The sequence below is a fragment of the Molossus molossus genome, unplaced genomic scaffold, assembly GCF_014108415.1.
Source record: "Molossus molossus isolate mMolMol1 unplaced genomic scaffold, mMolMol1.p scaffold_m16_p_9, whole genome shotgun sequence".
NCBI lineage: Eukaryota > Metazoa > Chordata > Mammalia > Chiroptera > Molossidae > Molossus > Molossus molossus.
Genome location: NW_023425403.1, coordinates 25,536,702 through 25,560,831, shown reverse-complemented (window position 1 = coordinate 25,560,831; position 24,130 = coordinate 25,536,702). Strand labels below are relative to the sequence as shown.

The 24,130-nt window shown below is 38.6% G+C and overlaps 1 protein-coding gene across 1 annotated transcript in view; it reads right to left on the bottom strand.

Annotated features, from left to right (window-relative positions):
• Positions 1 to 24,130, bottom strand: part of KCNU1 (potassium calcium-activated channel subfamily U member 1) — a 113,387-nt gene that overhangs the window by 70,936 nt on the left and 18,321 nt on the right. Inside the window, exons 5-17 of the mRNA XM_036249773.1 lie at positions 23,161 to 23,251; positions 21,952 to 22,063; positions 20,957 to 21,032; positions 19,691 to 19,766; positions 15,738 to 15,908; positions 14,747 to 14,838; positions 12,975 to 13,085; positions 8,822 to 8,927; positions 7,606 to 7,688; positions 6,466 to 6,535; positions 4,272 to 4,424; positions 1,784 to 1,896; positions 1,390 to 1,458 (exon numbers count right to left, since the gene is read on the bottom strand). Coding sequence (XP_036105666.1) covers positions 1,390 to 1,458; positions 1,784 to 1,896; positions 4,272 to 4,424; positions 6,466 to 6,535; positions 7,606 to 7,688; positions 8,822 to 8,927; positions 12,975 to 13,085; positions 14,747 to 14,838; positions 15,738 to 15,908; positions 19,691 to 19,766; positions 20,957 to 21,032; positions 21,952 to 22,063; positions 23,161 to 23,251 — 1,323 coding nt within the window. The remainder of the gene's footprint in view (positions 1 to 1,389; positions 1,459 to 1,783; positions 1,897 to 4,271; positions 4,425 to 6,465; positions 6,536 to 7,605; positions 7,689 to 8,821; positions 8,928 to 12,974; positions 13,086 to 14,746; positions 14,839 to 15,737; positions 15,909 to 19,690; positions 19,767 to 20,956; positions 21,033 to 21,951; positions 22,064 to 23,160; positions 23,252 to 24,130) is intronic.

Genomic DNA, 24,130 nt, shown 5'->3' with positions numbered 1-24,130 from the left:
TCTAGTAATATTTAGAGAAATCCAGGATGTCAGAGTTGAAAAGGATCTTAAATGCATTTGGCCCAGTTGTTTCCAAATGCCAGTGAATAAACTGACTATATCAAGGAGACTTAAAAAAATTCTCAGGCCTCACCCTTGGAGATGTTGATTCTGTAAAGTTAAGAAGTACAGTTTTGAGATCTATATGTCTTTAAAACTTTGCAAATATTCCTGATGGGTAGCCCGGGTTGTTGAAGGCCAAAAAGATGTTACAACTTGATCAAATTTTGGACCAGTCTGAAACTCAAGTGCCTGGTTTAGGGTTAGACTTTGAGATTTCTTGAGTAGGGCAGGATTGCTAGAAAGAATTTAACCAGCCAGACAATATCATCTATTCTCTTCTTAATGGCTGGCTTTGCACTGTGCGCCACTGATGGCTTCTGCCCGATCCTTTCTGCAAGCTCTCTGCTTGCACAGAGCTGTTGCTCTTTCTGACCTTTCACATAAAACCATCCCTTTGTGCTACCACTCAAACTTACTGAACTGACTACTTCCCTGTAATTGTAGGGTTCCTGGTTAAGTAGCTTTTAGAGCTGGAAGTGGTCTTAGGTGTTCATTAACTCGAGTTCCTCACTTTACCGATGACGGGCACTTTGCAAGGCCACCAGGCTACCACATCATAACCAGGATTAGAATCTAGTGTGTCGATCCTCATTCAAGTTAGGTTTACACTGGGAACCATGCATAAGTTAATGTCTTTCTTGTTCCCCATCCACTTAAGCCCCTGCTTTTTATTTTTCATCACCTTTTCTCTCTATATTATTGTAGCTGATTCTCTATTTGTCCTAAATTTTATTTTTCTGACATGATAACTTCTCTTACTGCTCACATTATCCAATATGGGTTCTCAGGAAATACGGGCAATGTTATCTCTTTCTTTCATCTCCCCTGTTAACAACAGCCTCTATCGAGCAGGCCAGTCAAATTCTCATTTTGCCACATTTTGCAGATTTGTTTCTAAGACTAGAGTTTGTGAGAACATTTTTATCATAAGTAATTCTATTTCATAGTATAGTTTCGTGGTCAAGATTTACAAGATCTGGTAATATATTAAGAGGAACCGATCTGAGAAGGTGGCCCCTCCTGATGAGAATTGGGGCAGGGTCACAGGGGCAGAGGCCAAGCGCCTGTCACCGGGGAACCGCCCTAAACCCCCTTGTTCCAGATAATACTAAATGCACCCAGCAACCTGCGTGCCCCATAGCTGGCTCTCAACGAATGGCAGAAGCTTAGTTATGGCTGTAGTTTTTAGAAAAGTCTTAATCATAAATAGTCTACTTAAAAAACAAAACAAAACAAAACAGAAAAAGGCAAAACAAAAACGGAAGAGGTCCGAAGCCTCATTGTTACCAGTAACTGGAAAGCGAGAATTCGTGTTCGATGGCTATCAGCATGAGGTGCAGCTTCACAAAGCAGAACCTGGGAAGGGAGACAAGGTCGTGAGGAAAGGGAGGTGAGCAGGGCACTACTCCACAACACCGTGACCTGCTCTGTGCTCACACCTGGGGGCACCAGCGCCTCAGCAGGGAGGGGCCTCCCCAGCATGGAGTTCCCACTTGTAGGGACAGAGACAAAAGTGTCCCACAACTTCTAGTTTGCAGAGACTCAGACTTATTCTTGTACCTTACATTCTTATATCTTCAGTGCCTGCCCTGGATCCTGGCCTACAGAAATGCCATCAATGACCATTGGTGAAAGAATGTCATTGCATGAAAAAATGAGGAGAGTGTTTCTGTTAACTTACCTGGAAACCTCAGGAAAGCTCATTCCAGCAAAATCATCAGAAAGACGTTGAGTCAGGATTTTGTTCTTCAGGCTACTTAAAAAGATTTTTTGCCAGGGCCGTTTAGGACAAACCTGTGATATACAATCATAACACATGAAGCACCCGACATGGATTATGGGAAACTATAATTCAAGTTGTGTATTTTGCTTAGCAGCAAACCATGCCCATTAGGTGATAGGAAGGAGATTTGTCCTAGTGCTTAACTGGAGAACTGTCAAAGGAAGAACTAAAACTCTTAACATACATCTCAACTGCTTTCACTAAAGAGTCCAGAACAAAGTGGAGGCACCCTGAGTTTCTTCCCAGATGGCCTCCAAGACGTATTACACTTTATTACACTTCACAGATGTGTTTTTTACAAACTGAAGGCAAAGCCCTCTATCAGCAAAAAAAGATTATGAGTGATTTTACTGAGATACTCATTTTATGGCGATGGTCTAGAACCAAACCTGCAATATCTCAGAGATTTACCTGTAACCGCATACCACAAAGAAAAAAATATACATGTTTTCCCCCCAGTATCAGACCTCTTCATCTGTTCAAATGAACCCAAAGAGCCACCCTAATTAATGAAAATGCAAATGCAAAAATCAAGGATAGCAGTAGGTTTCTAGAGAGGTGGGAGATGTGAAGGGAGAAGGGATAACTCTCAAAAAGGCTAAACCTACCCGAGGGGCAGAGGACCCAAGTAAAATGGGACATAAGACACTGGAGTCCTAGCCATTAAACACAAGTAAACAGTTAATTACAGAATCTAAAGCACCAGGGCAACATATAGCATTAAAAACATCTTGCTCTATCTGATTCTGCCCAGTTGAGATTTTCTGAAAGTGAGCTTTAGACTTCACTTCTAAAAACAAAACAAAACAAAAAAAAACCATAAAAAACCCATGACCACAGATCTCTCTCAATTCCCGTATTCCAAAAACCATCTTATGATGACTTATAGATAACCATCTATAGTGAACCATCTCAGTGAGGAGGTTACAACTTTAGATAAAAAAGAAAAAGAAAAGTCTAATAGGGCTGGTTTCACATTTCTACCTTCTCCATTTCTATGAGAGAGATGAGGTCTTCAGAGAGAGAACTCATTCCTTTTATTTTCTCCAGCCACAAGGATTCAAATCACAGTCATCACAACAGACATTGCAGTTATCTTCCACTTTCCAAGCCTGGAGCACAAAGAGGACTTCCTGACCTCTTTTCCTAGGCCGCACAGAGTGACCGCCAAGTGGAGGCTGAAACGTGGTCATGGTGGTAGCACCAAGCTCGTTCCCTGCTGCCTGGTGGCCATTCCGTCCATCAGGCGATGTCTCCTCCGTCGCAGAAGGAGCTGCAGGAGAGTCCCAGGAGTTCCAGCCAGCACTGTGCCGGCCAGAGCACCTCCCCCTGCTTTTGCTTTTCCTTGACAGCACCAGAAAAAGAGCCAGAGAAGATGCAAAAATTTTTGAACTTATTGAACAAAGGACATAAAGTGTGAAGAGAGACCAGGAGGAAAATTGCACATAAAAAAAGGCACATGTGGACTCGTAATTAAATGGAGAGAAAGGTCAGTCTTTGGAGGGGCTTTGGACAAGAGGATATCAGACCCAGCTGAGGGTTAGAACAACTCTCTATGCATTTCATGGAAATGGCATTTGGAAAGTCATACTTTCTGCTATGTTAATTCATTCCAATAGTTCCTTTTAGCTGCTATTTTGTCTCAAAGGTATCCTAGGACTTGGCGTGGAATTTTGTGAATAGATACCCAACACTCACAGGCACAGGGCACAGTGGTAAGACCATATGTCAGATGATTCTAGCTCTGTTACTCACTTCCTATATGACCAAGTTGGCTAACATCACTGTCCCATCACTGGGATACTGCAGTGAACTATTACTGAGGGGAAACATAATGTATTGAAAATGTGTAACACATAGTAGGCACTCAATATGTGGTCATTACTATTATTACTGTATGGAATGCCCCCCAAATGACCTGGAAAATTAGATTTTAACTATTATTTGCATTATTATTTTTGTTTGATGAATATAATTATTTATTATCATGTTGATTATTTTGTATTTAATTTATATTTAAGTATGTGACTTCTCCACTAATAACATAACCTTTAATTATATTTCTACTTTCAATAACTCAAAGTGCTTCTGCATTTATGAATACATTTACATTCATAATATCATGGAGCAGGTAGGAAGCAGAGTTATGGTCTCTATTTCGCAGATAAATATTATTGGGCAAGAATAAAATAAATAACTTTTTTCAAGGTTAATGTGGTACATGGGAACTCAATGTAGATGTCGTAATTCCTTCCCAGCTCAAGTAGAAGTCAAATCTCCTTTGCTGGTGCTTTCTTGCTTTCCTCAATTTTTGTATCTATTTCTGATCCTAATACGTGAGAACATGAGGATGGAGCCAAGATTCAACATCAATTTACAAGGTTACCTTAGTGTTTTGCTCAACAAAGAGACATGTTAGAAAGGTGCACAAGCCTGGCACCAAGCAGCCTTGGGCGATAAATCCAAGCTTCAGTTCAGCAAAACAGATGATATTGTCTCCAGTATCCCAGTTCCAGCTGGGAATCTTTGGCAGAAAAACCTGTTTCATTGTAGAAAGTAGGTCAAACATTAACAATAAATATAATTTGAGAAATTTCTTTCTAGATGAATATCTTTATCTTACTTTAAAGCACTTATTATGCCCAGGTCAGCAGAAGTGATACGAACATATTCAACATTTAGAAATGGTTAGTGGTCAAATGCTTCACTTTTTAAAATGAAACTAGCTATAGTTGCAAAATCAGGTCAAATGGCTTTGACCTCTGTTTCTACTCTGAATTTGCAATCTTTTTTTGTTTATTTGTTTTTTGGTGGGTTTTGTTTTTATTAAAGTATAACTGACCTATAACATTATATTAGTTTCAGGTGTACAGCATAATGATTTGATATTTATATACACTGAAAAGTGATTACAACAATAAAGTCTAGTTGACATTCATCACCATAGTGGTTATTATTTTCTCGTGATGATAACTGGTAATGGTTTATTGTCTTAGCAACTTTTAAATATATAATAAAGTATCATTCACTATAGCCACCATGCTGTATATTATACCTCTGTGATTTATTTATTTTTTTAACTGGAAGTTTGCACCTTTTGACACTTTGCACCTATTTTGCCCACTCTCATCCCTGGCTTCTGGCAACCACCAATCTATTCTCAGTATCCATGAGTTCAGGATTTGTTTTTTTGTTTTCTTACTTTTAGATTTGGCATTGAAGTAAGATCATAGCAATAAATACCTACCTCAAGAAACAAAAAAAGTCTCAAATAAACACTTTTGGTTGTCTTTAACTTTTGACTCTTTTAAAAAAATTTTTTTTTTAATCCTCACCCGAGGACATTTTTACATTTTTTGTTCAGATAGAGAGGGAGGGAGAGAGAGAAAGAGAGAGGGAGAGAGACACATGGATGCAAAAGGGACACATCAAAAGGCTGCCACCTGCACGACCAACCAGGGCCGGGGACAAACTGCAACCAAGGTACATGCCCTTAGTGGGAACTGAACCCGGGTCTCTCTGGACCACAGGCCGATGCTCTAACCGCTGAGCCAAACTGGCCAGGGCTAACTTTTGACTCTTTAGTGTGTTTTGGTATGGGTCTCTTTGAGTTCCTCTTATTTTGAATTTTTGGCTTCCTTAATTTGAATGTCTGTTTCCTTCCCCAAGTCAGGGATGTTTTTAGCCATTATTTATTCAAATAAGTTTTCTACCTCTTTCTCTCTCTTTTCTCCTTGTGGAACTCATAGTGCAAACGGTCCACTTGATGTTGTGGGCTGAAGCTGTCTTCACTCACTTGCATTCTTTTTTCTTTTTTTTTGCTGCTCTGGTTAGGTGAGTTCCACTACTCCATCTTCCAGTTCATTGATCCTGTCTTCTGATCCACCTAGTCTGGCTGAGCCCCTATTTTGAATTTTTCAGCTCAGTTATTGCATACCTCAGGTGTGTGACTTTCTATTTTCTACCTCTTTGTTGAAATTTTCGCTTGTTTTTTTTATACATTCTTCTCCCAAGTTCAGTGACATTTTAATGATAGTTTGAAAACTGTCAGATAAATCACTTATCTCTCATTAAGGCATTTTTCTGAGGTTTTATCTTGGTTTTGTTGTTGTTATTGTTTAGAACACATATTTCTGTTTGTTCATTTTCCTTGACCCTCTGTGTTGGTTTTATGCATTAGAAAAAACATCAACCTCTCCTAATCTTAAAGGAATGGCCTTGTGAACCTTATCAATCAACCCTGACCTAGCTCTTGGTTGTCTCTCAAATGTTTGTAATTGTCTAATCAGCCTCTTTTAGTCTTAGTGGTTCCCAGTAGAGTGTCACGAAGCAGAGGTCATTCCTCACCTACATTCACGTTGAGTGGAATTTAGACCCTCAGCAGCAGTTTTTAAAGTACGCAAATATACTTCTTTCTGAATTTACATTTGTAAGTGATTAACAATCTTAATGAGACTCTGAATTTTACCTACATTTGGCAAAACCTTTCACATGTAAACACATCAATAAATCCATCTGTTACTTAGCTGAACTAAGTTCATCTAGACAAGGTGACTAGATAGGCTAGAAAGTTACAATACCTTGTTGTGGGACTGAAGTATCTGTATGATGACTCTGGTGGTAGGGCTATAGTTCTTGATAGACAGTACCCTACAGAAACAACAGATATGCTCATCAGTGATGTGCCACATATTGTAATATAATTCAATTCAGAGTTAAATTGATATGTGGGTTAGCATAATAAAGTGGCATGTTGTAAGTTTCACTATTATGCTGTTCTCTAAAAATGTTCTGTTTAGTAGAATACCCATCGAAAGGTACAGATGTTTTAGTGACTTAGTCAAATAAATCTATGGAAAGGTCAGCTCTTGGTATGAAGAGATTATGGTCTTCTGAAACAAGTTCTTGAGAAGGAAATAAACAGTTTCATATGTATATATTAGCCTTCAAATGAAACACATTAATTATAAGAAAAAGTAGAGATTGACTTACTGTCTGTAGCTTGGAATAACTCAGACTCTCTTAAACAGCTTTCTCATTTTACAAATTAAGAAATTAAAGACTGTGTCATATTTACTGTATTATGCATGCTAAAAATTCTCAGCTGTTTCTTATTATTTGTAGAGTCACCTTCAGTTATTTGTATTTATTTTGCCTTGGGGGCCAAAAGAGCATGTGGGTGAGAAAAAATGCCACTGCCCTCACAAGGATGGTTTGAACCTGTTACCACAAGTCAAGTTCCTGCTCAGAGGCATCGGCAGTGAAGGATGGGAACACTAATTCCCGTCATCTTAGAAACGATTCCCAGCAGTCACAAACACATCGCACTGAACCATGCACAATCTTTCACCAGAACTACTGGAAAAAAGCCCCAGTAGGCAAAGTCTACTAATTGGGTCCATGTATCACCAATAGCATCTCTATTTTTGAGGGGGAGAAGGTGTTAGTTATAATAATGCTATCTGAACAGTTATCAGTCATCTGTATGCTTACTTTTTAAATTTAGATAGCTATTATCGATATGAAACTTCAGAAAGACACTCAAGAGACTCTATTTTCAATTACTTTTCCATACATCCGTACTAAAATAGGAAGAAACCTAGAATATGATGAACCTGTGATACATGACATCTTCTGTTCAGTCCTATGCACCAGGCTGTAATTTAAGAGAGGCAGAAATAAATCAGCACTGGAGCATAGAAACAGTGTTAGCTTCTTACCTCATAATGTTTGAAGTGTCTTCAGCATGCGAGTCACTGCACAAAGGGTTGGCTATAATCAGACACGCTTCTGCGGATTCCACCTATTCTTCAAGATTGAACAGTAACCATCTTGTTAATTACATGGGAAATGCTATAGTGTACCTCTATTAGGTTTTCTTTTATATATATTTTTTCATAACATTTCCAACAAGAAAGAGAAAACACTTGGGAAGGAGTTGTAATAAGGATGCAGTGACATCAGGATCACAGCCTTGCAGATGCTGCAAGACCTGTGAGGCTTCAGTGGATGGACTAGGGCACAGGGTCTCCGACACAGACGCTAATTGCTTTAAAATGAGTCAAGTGCATAGTTATATTTTTCCTACCAACATAACCATCAGTTAATGCCTACTGAGAAGTAATAATATCTTTTTAAGCAACTGCCTGTATACTTATTTGCCTTTCGGGACAGCAAAGGATGGAGGAACTGGAAGTCTGCTTAGCTTAAACTAGGTAGTCATTCGATAACTTGGGTTCTGAATCTTAAGATTGTAGAAAATTATCGATGTGGCTCTTATAAAACCAAAGTTTTATAAAGACCAAAGTGTTGCAAAGAGAAAGATTATTCTGAGTCTGTCGTTTTCTGCTTTAATTCTTTACGTTAACTCTACAGATTTCTGCTTTAAAAAACTGAAGCCTTTTAGCTTATATGATTCTGTGAAACTTACAAAATGAGAAGCTGGCTTTGATCTTAAATGAAAACTGTCTAGAGGGTTGGCCTTTAATCATTAGTTTTAGTTCCAACCTTAGTGGGATCTCTGCTATTTTCCTTCATGTCTCTCCTATCAGAAGGCACATCAGTGTGTTTAGAAGTTGGTAAATCTGTCCTCTGGTAAGAATCCCATCTGAATGGTAAGATCAAACACACTTTTGCTATCCATAATTTTTCCAGATCTCTTAGACTAAAAATAAAACTGCTCTAGATAGAGAATTTAGTGAAATAAATAATTTAACTATAAGTGTAGATAAATAATGAGGTCTGCTTGATATTTGTCAAGGAGAAACTGGAAGTCAATTACTATATTTCCTTTATGATCCGTTTTTAAAATTGAGAAAGTCATATTTTCCCCAATTTGGGGGTCTGGAGTAATTTTTTTGAAAGAGAACATACCCTATCATCTTAATTGTTGCAGCTGAGGCTAACTACAAGGAGAGAAAAAAAATTAGTTCTTACAGCAACTCGCCTCAGATCCTCCCACTTTAGTGCGGATCCAGAAATAAAAGTTGTGTAGGCCATGTAGCATTTAAATATGGTTTCCAATTCCAAAGAAGGAGGAACCCTGGACAAAGAATGTAGGACCAAAGATGAAAATAAATAAATAAATAAATAAATAACTGACTTTGCTTAAGAGACTGTTTATTTATTTGCATTTAACAGAACCTCTCATCTCTTCTTGGACACATCTATATTCCATTCATGATTAGCCCACGTGGTTAGGTGATTTTTTGACACCACTAGCCTAATTCCTCGGATAGGTCTGAAGCTCAGGTTGGGAGAAACAGCTAGTAGTCACCTTTTAAAAACCACAGTCATCCATCTGGCTATAAGAATCCACATCCTGCTTTGGCTGGTTTGGTTCAGCGGTTAGAGCATCAACCTGTGGTCCAGAGAGACCTGGGTTCGGTTCCCGCTAAGGGCATGTATCTCGGTTGCAGTTTGTCCCTGGCCCTGGTTGGGTTGTGCAGGTGGCACCCACTCGATGTGTCCCTTTCATGTCAATGTTTCTCTCTCTCTCTCCCTTCCACTCTATCTGAACAACAAAATGGAAAATTGTCCTCAGGTAAGGAAATAAAACAACAGAAAAAAAACAAATCCACATCCCTCCCCTGTATAGCATACTCTCATCATGTCCCCCAAAAGTCTCATCTTTTTATAGCAATCAGGTCAAAGTCCTGAATTTTGTCATCTTAAGTCAGGTCTAGATTCGGATGAGGCTCCCCTGGTATAGTTCCTCCTCATCTGAAGACTGATGAACTGGAGACGAGTTTTATTATCCTCATCTCCACACCCAACATACCATGGATAAGGAACAGAAAACTCGCAATAAACATTCCCAAACAAAAGAGGTGAGGGTGGTAATGAGCAGAAATCACTAGAAAATAGAACATAGAAATTCTGTAATCAATCTGAGCACATATTATTTGGGCCCCCTATTCCAGGGCCAGACGGTGTTATTTTTTCATTAGAGCCCAGTTCTGTCCTTACGAGCTAATTTGCTGTTCTTCTTGATTCTTGTCTCTCTCCTCTGATCCTCTGAGTCCTCCTTCCTTTTCTCTAATAAATGTCCCATGTTTGTACGTTAGTAGCTTTCTCAGCTTGATTCCTGCCTGTGTTACATCGAAGGTCCAGAGGCTTTTTTTTTTTTTCACTTTGAACTCTCTCTGTCCCTTTTACCCCAAGCTGGCAGTACTTTTACCAGTGAATTTTTTCTAAAATACAGACAAGTTTCTATACATATTATTCGGGTTCATGGCATGCCCACAAAGTCATATTTGTGGTTTCTCTGGTGACAGACCTGTAGTTGGAAAATGTTAAGATTCTGGGAAGAATGTTCCTAGAAGCCCTGTTCCTGCCTGAGAGGAGCATTAATAAGTCACCACCTTAAATCCTTCTGATGTCTTAACAAAGGGTCTTCAGCTGCATCCTTGATTGGATCTTCACCTTTGACCTTGAGGTCATATTTTATAGGTGGCATCCTGGATTTGATTTTTTCTTTTTTTGTCTTGAAGTCACTTTCCTGTTTGATAATTTTTGGTCAGCTAGAGAGACTGCTCTGGGACTTCTATATTTTGTTTTAGGTTCTGCCTGAAAACTAAAGACTTTCTTCTTCAGTTCAATTTTATTACCTTACCATACACGATTATATGATGGCAAATGACACTGAACAGTCTTTTGGAAAATTTTTTTAGCCAGCTTCAAAACTGCACTTGGTGCATTTTCTATCTTCCATGTCACTTTTGGTGACATTGTTACCAAAATTCTGCTCTTCTTCTAACACGCAATAGCAATTCCTTCATTGCTTTTCTGGCCTCTACTAAGAACCTCCATGCAACCCTTCCAGCCTCTGACTAGCACAAGTTCCAAGGAAAAGACTACATTGTGGCTTCTGTTATGACAGCACCCGCTTCCACTAACCAGTTTTCGTTTCTGAAAAACAAACCCTTCTAGAACTTCTTGACCTAAAACAACAATATATTGTTTCTCATGATTTTGTGGTTGGCTGGTCTCAGCAATGTCATTCCATACAGTGTTGGCTGTGGCTATTCACGTGGGTACACTCATCAGAGGGTTTGACGGGCCGCTGGAATGATCAAAGTGACCTTACACACAGGATGGCTGTCCCAGCTACCTGGCTCGAGCAGCTGCCTGGGCCTTCTCCCAGGAAATCTGACGTAGATGATGGCTTAGGGCTTAGGACTCTCTTGGAGTGAAAGTTGAAACTGCCAAGTCCTCTAAAGGCCAGTCCTAAGACCCTCAGAGTGTCACCTCTCTGCCGCATCAAATCAAGTCACTGGCCAGTTCAGATTCCAAGGGAGGAGAAAGAGACTCCATCTTTTATTGAGAGGGGCAGCATGAATGCACAGTAAGTGGTGGAAATGTTAATGGCTGCATTAAAGGAAATATCTACCACAATTATAGATGCTGATAAGTACTTTAAAGGAAATGTCGCAGAGTAAAGAGACAGACGGATTAGAAGACACTAATTTAGATAGGTTAGGTCACGAAGCTCTCTCGGAGTGCTGAAGGATGAAAATAAACTGGTTGTATGAAGGTAGAAGAAATTCGAAGCAAAAAGAATCTATCAAGGAAGTAGCCTTTACAGAAATTCAGGAGAGAAGATATTAACTTTGAGCAGGGTTATAACTGTGGAAATGTAATGGTAAAAATAGAATTAGAATTTATTTAGGAGACAAAGTTGATGATATTGATGAAAGTATACACAGGGTTTGAGAGAGACAGGAGTATCAAAGACAACGCTTAGGTTTTTGTTTTAACTGTAAAATGTGTAAAGGTTGAGATGAATCCCTTATATATTCCTGTATAAGAACAAAATGTCACTTCAAATCTGTCTGACTTATTGAGTGATATCTAAATAACTGATTAGCCATTTGGGAAAAAAAAGAAGTTAGTTGCCTTCATATTACACCAAGTCAATTCCAGAGAGCTTAAATATAAAAAAAATTCCATGTGAAAACATAGAAATATTAGAGGGATATTTACTTAATCCTAGAACAGAGAGGCCAAAGAATATAAAAAAACAAGAAACCAAGAAAAGAAAAAAGAAAAAGAGTGGATGGATTGAAGAACATATAAATCAAATACTCCCAAATTAAAATAAAAGCTCACAAATTAAAAGGCAAAGAGAGAGAAAAAATATTTACAACTTATGACACAAAACAGTTAATTTAAAATACACTGAGTGCTTAAAAGTCAGTAAAATAATAGATGACCAGCCTCATAGGATAGAGGATAAATTAAAGAGGAATTTCAAACCACACAAAAATTGTTTCATCTCACTAGGAACCAAAATTATATAATAGCCCTGGCCGGTTTGGCTCAGCGGTTAGAGCGTCAGCCTGTGGTCCGGAGAGGCCCGGGTTCGGTTCCCGCTAAGGGCACGTACCTCGGTTGCAGTTTGTCCCCGGCCCTGGTTGGTCGTGCGGGTGGCAGCCACTCGATGTGTCCCTTCACATCGAGATGTTTCTCTCTCTCTCTCTCTGTTCCTCTCTCTCCCTCCCACTCTGTCTGTACAAAAAATGGAAAAATGTCCTCGGATGAGGATTAAAAAAACAAAACAAAACAAAATTATATAATAAAACAATGAGAAATCATTTTGCTTACTTCAGAATCTTTTTGTATTAAATATGCATTGCCCAAGTGTTTTAAAAATATTTGACTTGGACTCTGCTTGTGAAAAAGTAAACTGCACAGGACAAAAACATCATCAAAACAATCCTTTGTGCATCTATCTATCTGCACTTTAGATTTCCAATTCTGATAATTAACAGTTAGAATAATAATTATGAAGTGTACCAGACATGTGCACAAAATGATGGTCATATAATATATAATGGTAATAAGTATAGAATAACCTTAATGATAGGAAATAACTTAATAGTACATATACACAAAAACATCTGGCAAGATATATTCCCAATTTTTTCAGAAGTTAACACTGATCATGAGATTGCTTTTTCTTTTCTTTTTGCTTCTTATTTCTTAATTTTTCTATGAATATTGTAAGGGTAACCTTCTTCCATTAAAAATATTCACACACATATTTCAAGTATTAATTAGAGCTGATGAGCCAAACAGATACACTTACTCTCCCAGAAAAACAATCTCGGTGTTGATCTCCCCTGACTTACGACGGAGAAAATTCCTCAGGAAAGCAGTCACGCTGTCAACAGTGATGTTTCCGCAGACCACGATGAACCTAGGCAGCAAGGACTTGTTAGGTTGGTCATCTGAGGAACAGAAGTATTTTCTTGTCTAGATTTAGAGATGGACAATTGGCTTACACTCAGTTTTATGTAAATTTGGTATTTGAATCACTCAGATTTGAAAAATAGAAACACCCAGAACCGCGTCTCTATAATACAAAAAAATTATCAGTAGTTCACGTCATACAGGGTTTAACTCCAAACATCTGAATTACACATAGCTTTTTAGGAATACAGCAATAAATACATAACTGCTAGGTTTTTCATGGCTGTTTATAACTTGTAAATGTGTGATTTGATTTGATTCTCCACTTGATTCCTGATTGGCTGATATAGTCGTTTTCACTGAGGAACAAATCGAGGCTCAGAGTATTTCACTGATTTTCCCAGAGTTAAATGCTATGGCTGAAGTACCGCTAGAATCTAGGTTATCTGTGTTTATCTTCCACATCTACAATTATCTAGTAGTCACAAAAAAGTGAGTACAATGGAGAGACACCTAGGACAGGTGCAAAATTACAAGTATGTAATTTTTATGGTGGAAAATAGTTGTTAATTTCCTTAGGCGCTCTCTCTCTCTCTCTCTCTCTATATATATATATATATACACACACACACACACTTATATATATTCAATATATATTTATTATATCTAAAAATATATATATTTAATGTATATATATTTAATGTATATAAGAAATATATATTTTTTAACCTACTTTTTCCTCTAGTAGTCATTTAAGAAAATGAAAAGCCTACTTTTAGCTTCAGTTTACCTTACATGTTCCAGACCTTACTGGCTGATTTAGCATGGGTCACATATCATTTTCCTGAGATAAAGTGGATCGAACTTTGCCTTATCTAGTTTATTTCATTGTTTTCATTCATTTCATTATTTTCTTAGTCCTGGGTCAGTCTTGGTTTCCATCCACCGTGTTGAGAGACCACTCCAAGAGAATCTACTCCATTGTGCCTCTTTCCTCTACAGTGGATTGCGACTAAATGACAAAGAATCACTTCAAGTTTAAGATCTCCAATTCATTCTTTTTGTCTTAGATGTGAACAAGCATAATGGAAACTGAGGTAAAATATTTCCGCAGAGAAACACGCTGAAGCAGCTGTTTAGCTCCTGGAACAAACGACTGAAGCATGAAGAAAGCCGATCTGTGGAGCTGTGGCGAAGGGGCTGACTGCTCCTCACTCGAGCAAACCGCTGCCCAGGAATACAGTTTAGGGGAGCTTTGGCTAAGACAACTGAATTCATTATTTTAAATTGGAACTGTGGCTTTAATTTGATCCATTATGTGAAATTAGCCTGATTTAACCACATGCTTAAAATGAATAAGACAATTAGTAATGGATATAAGAGAGTAGTTAGTGATAAGGAAGTTTCAAACATTGTCACAATCAATATTTGATGGTGAATGACAACATTATCTGTTATTTTAGTTGACTTAATGCCCTTATGAGCATCTATTTAGTAGTTTGTATCAAGTAGCAAATATCATCTCATGGTATTTATTTTAGAACAACCCTCTTTAGTGAATAAAGGATCCTGCAATATGTTCCCCTAGGCCAAGCAACAGGTGTTTAGAAAGGAATGTGATTAGCAGAATATCTCAAACTATAGAAATTATACCTGAAAGCTACTCACTTCTTTCCTTTGAGCACTTCATAGGAACTGGTGTATTTCCTCTTGTTAACAAGAAGTTCCACCATCTCAGGGACGTAGTTTGCAAATAGTACCTAAAATCATCAGCAAATACAACATTGGCTCTCACTCCAAAATTCTGAGTGTGTAAAAGAGAAAGAAGGTACACAACACTTTCTCTCATCTACGAGGGGCATCGCTGTGACCTGTATTTTTAAAGAGAGACCATTTTTTTTCTTTCTTACTTCAGCCTTTGCATTTGGTTAAAAAGGAATAAAATGCTTTTTAGCATTCAAAATGATGACAATGATAGGGGAAGGACAACCAGAAAGGCAACCTCCCCACCCATTTTGCCCCCTCATCATTCCAAAGCGCCCTTCTGATTCTTCGACTTGCTATTATTTAGGGCCTTGGAAGAAAAAAACAAAGCAGATGAGACAGAGCAGAGTTAAGGGAAAATGAAATGAGGGGATGTAGCAACGTGAGCAGTGGACTATCAGAAAGGCGAAGTAGAGGACTTGGTATGGTTTTCTAGGAATTTCAATTAGAAACTAAAAGAAAAGGAGGCTTCCACTGTCCTCGACACACGCTCCTGAACCACACATGTATGTTCACTTATCTGAAGTAAAATGCTGGTTTGGAGAGCTTACCCATTTGAGCTGGAAAGAACAGAACTTTCTTCAGATCAAACCTCAAATGTCCTTCCTCTTTGGAAGAACAACTTCAATCTGATGGGCAAATCAATGTACAGGCTAGTAAGGAAAGTCTACTCTCCTTTGTTGACCATTCTCATCTCTGGCAACAAACAATTACATCATGTGCTCCAGGGGAGTCCGTTTGGGAAAACATGGGATCCACATATCTTTCCCTTTTTATTCGACCCCTGAATAATGTAACATTCACTCTCAAACCAGTACCACTTTGTTTCTCACCATTAACCAAATGCTTTTAATTTATGTAGCTATATTCAAAAGATAATGAAAATGTTCTTCACCAGACTCCCCAGAGTGAAAAACATGATGAAGGTCCGTCCTAGGGATGTCTTGGCTACCACATCTCCGAAGCCAACAGTTGACGTCGTTGCCATGACCAGGTAAATGGACTCAAAATATGTTACAGTCTGTGAATTTCTACCCTTGATCCAGGGATCACCAGAATTTTCCACCTGTCCAAAGAGAGAGAGACTCAGGAAAGGTCTCTGAATGGAATCCAAGGGAACGTTTGTAAAGAATAGGCAAAATCTCTTAATTCAATTCAGATAATATATAGCAATTATATAGAACCTATACAATTTTTCTTCCCCCTCCCCAACTTTTAGACATGTTTCCAGATAGCTTATATATTCCCTAGACATATTCCTTTTCTGTTTGACACAAAAATAATAAAATACTAAACATGCCTGGGGAAAATAGTTTTTTTGTTTTATTTTATTGTTAAGAACTGGAATGGAAATTAAAAATAATGTAGTTTGCTTAGTTGTGTGATCACCTTTTAAAAGCTATATGCCCAGTGCTGACCCTTTCTTAAGTTTGATGAGTAGGTTATGAGTGTGAACTTCTATAATATCCTACTCCAAAAGAAGAAAGACATTGTATGTCTACACTTAATTTCCATAGCTGGTAGTGGATTATGTTGCAAAACATACTAATTTATTTCTACTGGCTTCTAGAGTCTTCACTATTTTCTGAGACTATTGCACTATATCTATCTATCTATCTATCTATCTATCTATCTATCTATCTTTTTAAAATAAGTTTAAATCACACACACACACATTACTTGGCACAGTTTCCTTTTAGCTAAGACCTTACAGTGTTTTTTAATAACATCTTAGCACATGGTTTCAATCATATCCATGTACGACATGTACGAACTAAATCTAAATTTATTTCAACCTGGAAATCTCCTTCACAATAGTTTAACAATGTAATGTCTAACTCACTCTCTTTGGGAGCATTAATTTAATATTTCAAATCCCTCCCCACTCCCCAAGCAGCCTTCTAAGACATGGCAGCCTTCTGCTGGTTGGCTTGTCCAGTTTGCCCTTCCTCCTTAACATGCTGACCTCAACCTGTCAGTCCGAGATGGGAAAGAAGTGAAAGGTAAGATAAAGGATTATGGACCAATAATCAGTTATGATACTGAATTATCTACTTTTAACTCCCTATTTCAAAGCATGTTAATGTTTATGTTTTCAAATTGTGTGTTTCAATTTTGGATTATATATGCTAAAGAAGAAGAGGATGGAAGTTCACTCTCCCACCTCCTACCTCCAAATCATTTGTATTAGTTGTATTATTTTTACATTGTATATGTGTGTTCTAGTCTATAACCATAATTCCCTTAATTATGTCTTAGTTCTATTTAAAGCCATTCGATAATCACCACCACTAATTTTTATCAATGTTTCTTCATTCTTGAGTTCTTACTTTTGGCTCATCTCCTCTGTAGCTGGACTTCATCATTAAGACACATATTTTAAAGCGACTCATAGGTGCTGTTTTCTCTTGGGTGCTTAACGTGACAGGATAGGTCGCACTTCCTTTCACACAGACTTTGCAGACACTGCTGTATCCTCTTCCTGTCTTGAGTGATGCTGCCAAGAAATCCGAGGCTCGTTTGATTTTTCTCCCCCTTTTACAGACTTCGCTTTGTTCTACTTGGATTCTCTCCTTATCCTCAAAAGTCAGTAAACTGCTCCAAAATACGGTTGAAAAAAAAAAAAAAAGGAGTACTTTTCCCTGGATTCAGGATACCCTTTCATCTACAAATCCAGAACTTTAGGTATTTTTTTCTGGTGCCACTTTCTGTGTCCTTCCTTCAGAAGCACCAACTGAACAGTGTGCTGACCCGGCCGGGCCCAGCATCCACGCTTCTCCCCAGCGACCACTTGAGCATCTTTGTTCTTTTCCACGCCCGTGTTTCTGTCTCAGTCCTGCCCACCATGTGTCTGAGCATGTTTTTGTCACATGTGTTCAATTTGGGTTTTCCCTAATGTGGGTTTCAGCTCTGTATTACTTTTTCCTTTTTCTTTCTTATCTTTCAGCCCATTTTCAACTCCTGCTACTGTTTAAAATCTTATATGTTTTGTTTGAATTATCATTTTCAGTTTTTAAAGCCCTGTATTTTTTTCTTGTTTTTTTCAAATATAAGGGGATTTTTCTTAATTTTTGTTTCCTTGGGCAAATTACCTAGTAATTGTTGTTCTTATAACTGCTATATTATGTAACTGTTTTTAAACTGATGTCTGCTCTCCATCATGCTCCCTTGTTCTTTCTGGCAGAATTTAAGGATAGGCACCGTATTGATTACTTTCTGTAATACTCACCTTTGAATGGTATCAACTTTTAGCTGTGAGTATGGGAAGATGGGGAGTTGGGACAATCATAGCTTTTATTTTGGGTTATCATTTCAAATATCCTCTCAACAGAATCTGCTCTTTTCTTTGCTCTGGAATATAGCTCTTCTAGGTTTTTAACATTCCAGATGGTGGTGTGACTTACAGTAGATCCCGTTAAGTCACAAGCCGTGTGTTTGCGTCTCCTCCTTTCTACATGCATCCTTCCTGGAGCTCTCCTTGCCCGGGTGGCTGGACGGCCAACAAGGACACATACTCACACGCTTGGGAGAGCAAAGCAAAAACCTGAGCGATTCAAGTAAGACCGGCAGAGACTGTGTTCGAGTCAGGAGTGCATGCTGTTCACAGGGAGCAGCTCGTCTTCCACTAGGACTACTGGTGGCCTTGGTAGAAAGAGTTGCCAGAACCTCCTATTTTCAAAAATATCCACAAACAAATCTGTGTTTTTATTGTGAGTTCTACATAAAAGTTAGCAAGCAGTAAAAAATGGAAAATAAAATGCAAACATAATTAGGTCAAATAAAATATGACTATAGGCCACATTCAGCCCGAGAGCCCCTTATTAGAACTGCTTATGAAGGCAAAAGGTCCTGTTACCAGGGTTTCTCCTTTCGCACTCTCTTCCTACCATTCTTTGATGGCCAACAGGTCTCCGCAAGGACACTGATGACTGCTTCTCCCATGGGATGCCCATGCCCCCAGGACCAGTCTTGCAGATCCACGGAACTGCCTTTACTGCTGGTGACATTTTGTTTCAGGGGAATCTCTCTCCTTGCTTCGGTGCTGAGAAAGGATTTAGCTGGTTTCAGATTTCTTGAAGGTTCCTATCCATTTGCATTTGGTGCTCAACATTTTTCTTTTCTTTTTTTTCTGTCGTTTTAATTAATTTTGAGAGGAGGACTCACGTGAAAATGACTTCTGCTATTGTTTTTGTTTTGCTTTGCTTTTCTCAAAGGCCTTTTTGCAGGCTTTTAACAGCCCACTTCAATTTCTGCATATTCTAATGACTGCTCCTCAACTGTCCTTGAGCATTAAGTCTAGGAGTTTCTTTCCTACTATTGAAGTCCATTTATTATATTGCTGATTAATGTGAGCTAAAAACCAGCTTTTTTAATAGGCAAAGGAGGCAACTATGTGTAAAGATTAATTTCAGGAGAACCAAGAAATTCCCAAAGCTCCCCTCTGCAACTCAGCACCCCCCCCCCACACACACACATTCTCCAACTTATAAGTATGAAATTCTCTCACTGGCTTCATTCATTTATTCTTTTTTAAAATGCTGGAACCCTTATGAAGATTCAGCAATACATTTTCCATATTGCTTACACCTTTGAAGGGTAAGCTTTATTAGATTCTTTTCTGAGCATAGGTTTTGAAAGCTGGAAGAAGGAACATAGATACCTTGAGTGTAGGAGATAGACAATTTGTCATAAATATGGGGGTGGAGAAAACCCTGAGAAAGGAAATAAAAAGATAAACCTCACACTAGTTACAGTGATGAAGACAGGAGCTCGGAAGCATTGCCTTCATTTTTTAAAGAAAAGACATTTATGCTGACTGGCAACATTAGAGTTTGATGAGATGCTCACCAGGTGAATAAATCCTGCAGCCGTGAACCAGGTACTGAGAATTATTGATATCAGTTTGGAGATCTTCACTGAATTGCTAGAGGAAGAAAGACAAAGAGCCGTTGGATTCTGACAGTTTCCAGAACAACACAAATACCTCATCCTCCAAAATCTTGCTACTCAAAGTATGGTTCACAGACCTCAAGCAATAATACACTTACCTGGTGGTGTATTAGAAATGCAGAATCCTAGGCCCCACCCTAGCTACAGATCTGCGGTGTCAAAGATCCTCTGCTTGATTCATACACACATTCTAGTTAAAGGTACACAGTTCTAAAATACACCCCGTTACACATGCTTGTTCAGATATTGCTAGGATATCCACTAGCCAAATATTATACTGGTTTTAAAAGCATATGATATGCATATCATCATAACATAAATTTAATAGATTGCTATATTGCATAAAGTAATTGTACAAACTGAAGTGTCCCGGGAATAGAGTGGGTTTGCGAAATGAAATAGAGTAGGTTAGAGAACTGTAGTTCCGTCTTGCTAAATTCATACCAGGGTCTTTGAGAGAGGAGGATCAGACAAGCTCCTGTCTCCTGAATAAAGCCCTCGTGTTTAGTTAAAATCTCTGTGGTTTTCAGGGAGGGCCAACTATCACACAAGGGCCTTTATGATCTTGTCTCCTCCATCATGTGTCAACATTTAGCAGCGAGATCCACCTGGCCTGTGATATTTGACGCTTCTAGTGAGAATGTAGAGCCATGGAGATTTTGAGTGAGTAACACAAGGCTAAACTGCTTAAAACTTTAGAAGTATTGCTGCTCAAGGATAGTTTGGAAAAAAAAATTTTTTTTTAGATATTTGTAAAGCAGCAATTCACTGTGGCTACATGACAGCTCTCATGCTCAGAGGGCTTGTCTTAGTTCCTAGCCAGGAAAGACATGATTCATAATAGCAAATGTATAGAGCCAAAGTCTCTGACTTTTTTTGATTCCTTATGTGGGTGGTGGTGGTAGGGGAATTAAAGCCTAAATGGGCTTACACATGGTAGCTCTACAAATCTAAGAAACAAAACCTTCACAACAACTGCCAACTTTTCAGCCAGTGGGTGATGTTAATGCAGTGGGAGAACTTGAGCGAGTGATATCTTGGGAGCTATGGGATTTCATGATTTTGCCCTGGAATTCTGATGAGAAATGAGTGAAAGGTGTAGTTCACATTTTAATTTCCTAGTCCAAACCAGTAAGTGAGGAGTCCTTGAGGAAGGGCATTTACCTGGTCCTGGTGGCTCTCAGAATCTGCAAGATTTGAGGGAGTTCTAGCAGCCGCAATGCTCTTAAGAACCTTAGACCTAGAAAGCAATAGAAAGTAGAAAGCTGCTGAAAGAAGAGGTTTCTCCAGAGAACGATCTGAAGTATAACACACTCGGGAGTGAATGCAATCTTTCTCTCCCTGAAGTGCTCAAATATAATATATTATGTTGTAGGTTTAAGAGTGTGAGCTCCAGTTCAAATCCTAGCCCTGACACTTAATAGCTGTGATAATCTAAAGCAATGTCCTCAACTTGTCTAGTTCCTCATCTATAGAATGGGAACGCGAACAGTACCTACCCCATAGTATTGCTGAGCTGATAGAAAGCATATAATAAGCACTATTCACACTTTAATTAATTCTTCCTTAGAATAAAAAGCAAATTGTCCACAAATAAATTTCTGGCTACAGAATGTCTATGATATGTTCCTCACATTGGTTTGATGCTTTCCTTTATGTCTGATAAGAATAAAAGCTAGAAATATTTTTTAGATAATAAAATTACATAAAACTGGTATAAGCCATGTAACTCCCATGCAGTGTCCATACCTCCTCCTTAAAGACTAAGCCACTGAATATAACTCTAATATGTTGGGATATTATGACTTATAGCTTTTAAAGACCAAGAGAGGCTTTCCACCTGTCCCAGTCCATGTGGGGTCCCAGCACAAAGGGACCACAGGGGGATGGGATGTTGGGGCCTTGCCTCTCAAGCTGTGGGTGAGCCAGTGCATTAGAAAGAACCAACGTCCACACCTGCAGCACATCAAGTGCATCACACTGCCAGGTGCTGAGGTAAGTAAAAGGGGGGTTTCTGAAAATATATTATAGAACCATACAAGTACAATGAGGAATTCTTGAAGATGGCACTTAGGCATTACAGGAAAATGAAGGATACTTATGAATGAATGGTGAGGCTTTTTTATAGAGATTGTATCTGATTCCCACAATATACTTACCGAGCCAATTACTCTTCAAATAATAGGAAATAAAAGTTGGTGGGATGGTAAAGATGTCTACAATTGAATTCATCTCCAACCAGAACCTGATCTTGTCATCAGCTGCCAAAAACTATGCAATTGAAACAAAAGATCCCAAATTCTGTTACCCTTAAGAATTTTAAAGTGAACACTATAGTGGCTTTATTCAGCTACATTTTATTTCATCAACTGGCACTTTCATTAAATTTTATTATATATATCAATATATAGCTATATATATACACACACATATATATTTATATAGCTATATATAATATATTTATATAGATACAATGATTGTACCTTTAGTAGATGTGCAATACATGAACATGAACCCATTTTACTTACTGGATCTTAACTCTCACACTTACTTCTCAAACTTAACCCTCATACTTTGACCTTCCTGCTGCTCCTAGAGCTTTATAATTACAGAGCTGAAACCCTCTATTTGTGAGCAATAAAGAAACCTGATTTAGGGTGCCCTTCAATGGAAAAGGTAGCTATCTAGAAGCTTGGCTGGCCAAGACCCGTGTTTATGAGCTTCCCTATTTAGATTAAGAAAGTAAGCACTTCCAGAAGGGAGCGTTCACTGTAAACAGATTCCGATGCTCAGTGTGGTCAGAGCACATTCTGAAGGGCAGTCATAGAAATACAAGTTACAAACAAATGCATAACATATCTTTTACATGTATATAAAAACTGGGATGGGAAACACTGGAATCTAGGTCTCAGATGGGTCCTCAGTGAATGCCTGTGGGGCGAGAGAACTATTTCATATATGAGTGGAACAGAAATGAGACAAAGATAGATAGGTATTTTATACAGCCACATGGCACGTAGCCATCAGAGAAGCCAAGGATATTTTCAGAGGCTTGTTAGTCAGGTTCTGCTGGTTTGTGACAATTAGTAAAGCGTTCTGAATGGTAGGTGGGGAGCCAATACGGAGGGCAGTGTGACAGGGTGATGCTACTTTAAAAAGAAATAACCTTCATTTGTGTTGGAATTTTTGTCCTGATTTACAGCTTCAGATGCAGGAGAGAGAGTTACTATGTCTTACTATACACTTAACAATTTAGGGCGCAGAGCCTGAAAAAACAGGCCAACTGTGTAACCAAGGTACACACAGATCTCTTTATGTTGTACCTGTTGTGTTTGTCTGTTTACCCCCCACTTCCAACAGGTACTTACTCTCAACCCAAAATAGAAAGTAAAGAAAGCATTGAAAGTCAAATCAATAGGGATGGTTTTGTCTTCATACGAAGAACAGCTTCCAACAGGGCTGGAAGAGAAACATGGACAGTTTATAAAAGACATACATTTTAAAAGCTGTGTCTACACAGAACCAAATAAAAAGAAAGGGAAGGCAATATTTGTATTTATTCACCAGGAATAGTCAATCCAGACACTTAAGTTCATATCTCAGGATACTTCTTTTACCTTGGGAGTAGAGGTATGCATGATGCATGAATAAAACCACTAGACTGTGCATGGGATTAAAAATAACAGGAGAATGCCCTGGCCAGTTTTGCTCAGAGGTTAGAGCATTGGCCTGCAGTCCAGAGAGACCTGGGTTCGGTTTTCACCAAGGGCATGTACCTCTGTTGCAGCTTGTCCCTGGCCCTGGTTGGGTTGTGCTGGTGGCAGCCACTCAATGTGTCCCTTTCAAGTCAATGTTTCTCTCTCTTTTTCTCTTCCTCTCTCTCCCTCCCACTCTATCTGAGCAAAAATGGGAAAATGTCCTCAGATGAGGATAAAAAATAAAATAACAGGAAAAGTACCTGCTCTTCCTTTCATAGAGTTTATTGCTTCCATTTCTGTTTTATCGACAGGGGTTCGGAGGCCTAGACATTGTATGGCTCTCCTTGGTTTGCATGACCATCTGCCTAGCAGGAAATTTAGGCTTCTGAACCCTTCTGAAATACAGCTACTCTAAGTCAAATGAGTTGACACAAGCCACATTTTAAAAGAAAAAACAAAAACAAAACTTTTTAAAAGGTCAGTAAGGGATTCTCTAAAGCTGCCTGATTTTTGTGACCCTGCAATCCCAATTTTACTTCAGCTACAGAGGATCAGCATGGAATTCAGATGAAATTGAGTTCTGTTCAAGAAACCATGCTCACTTTGGCAAAACGAAGGAATTGCCTTCAGAGACGAGCAG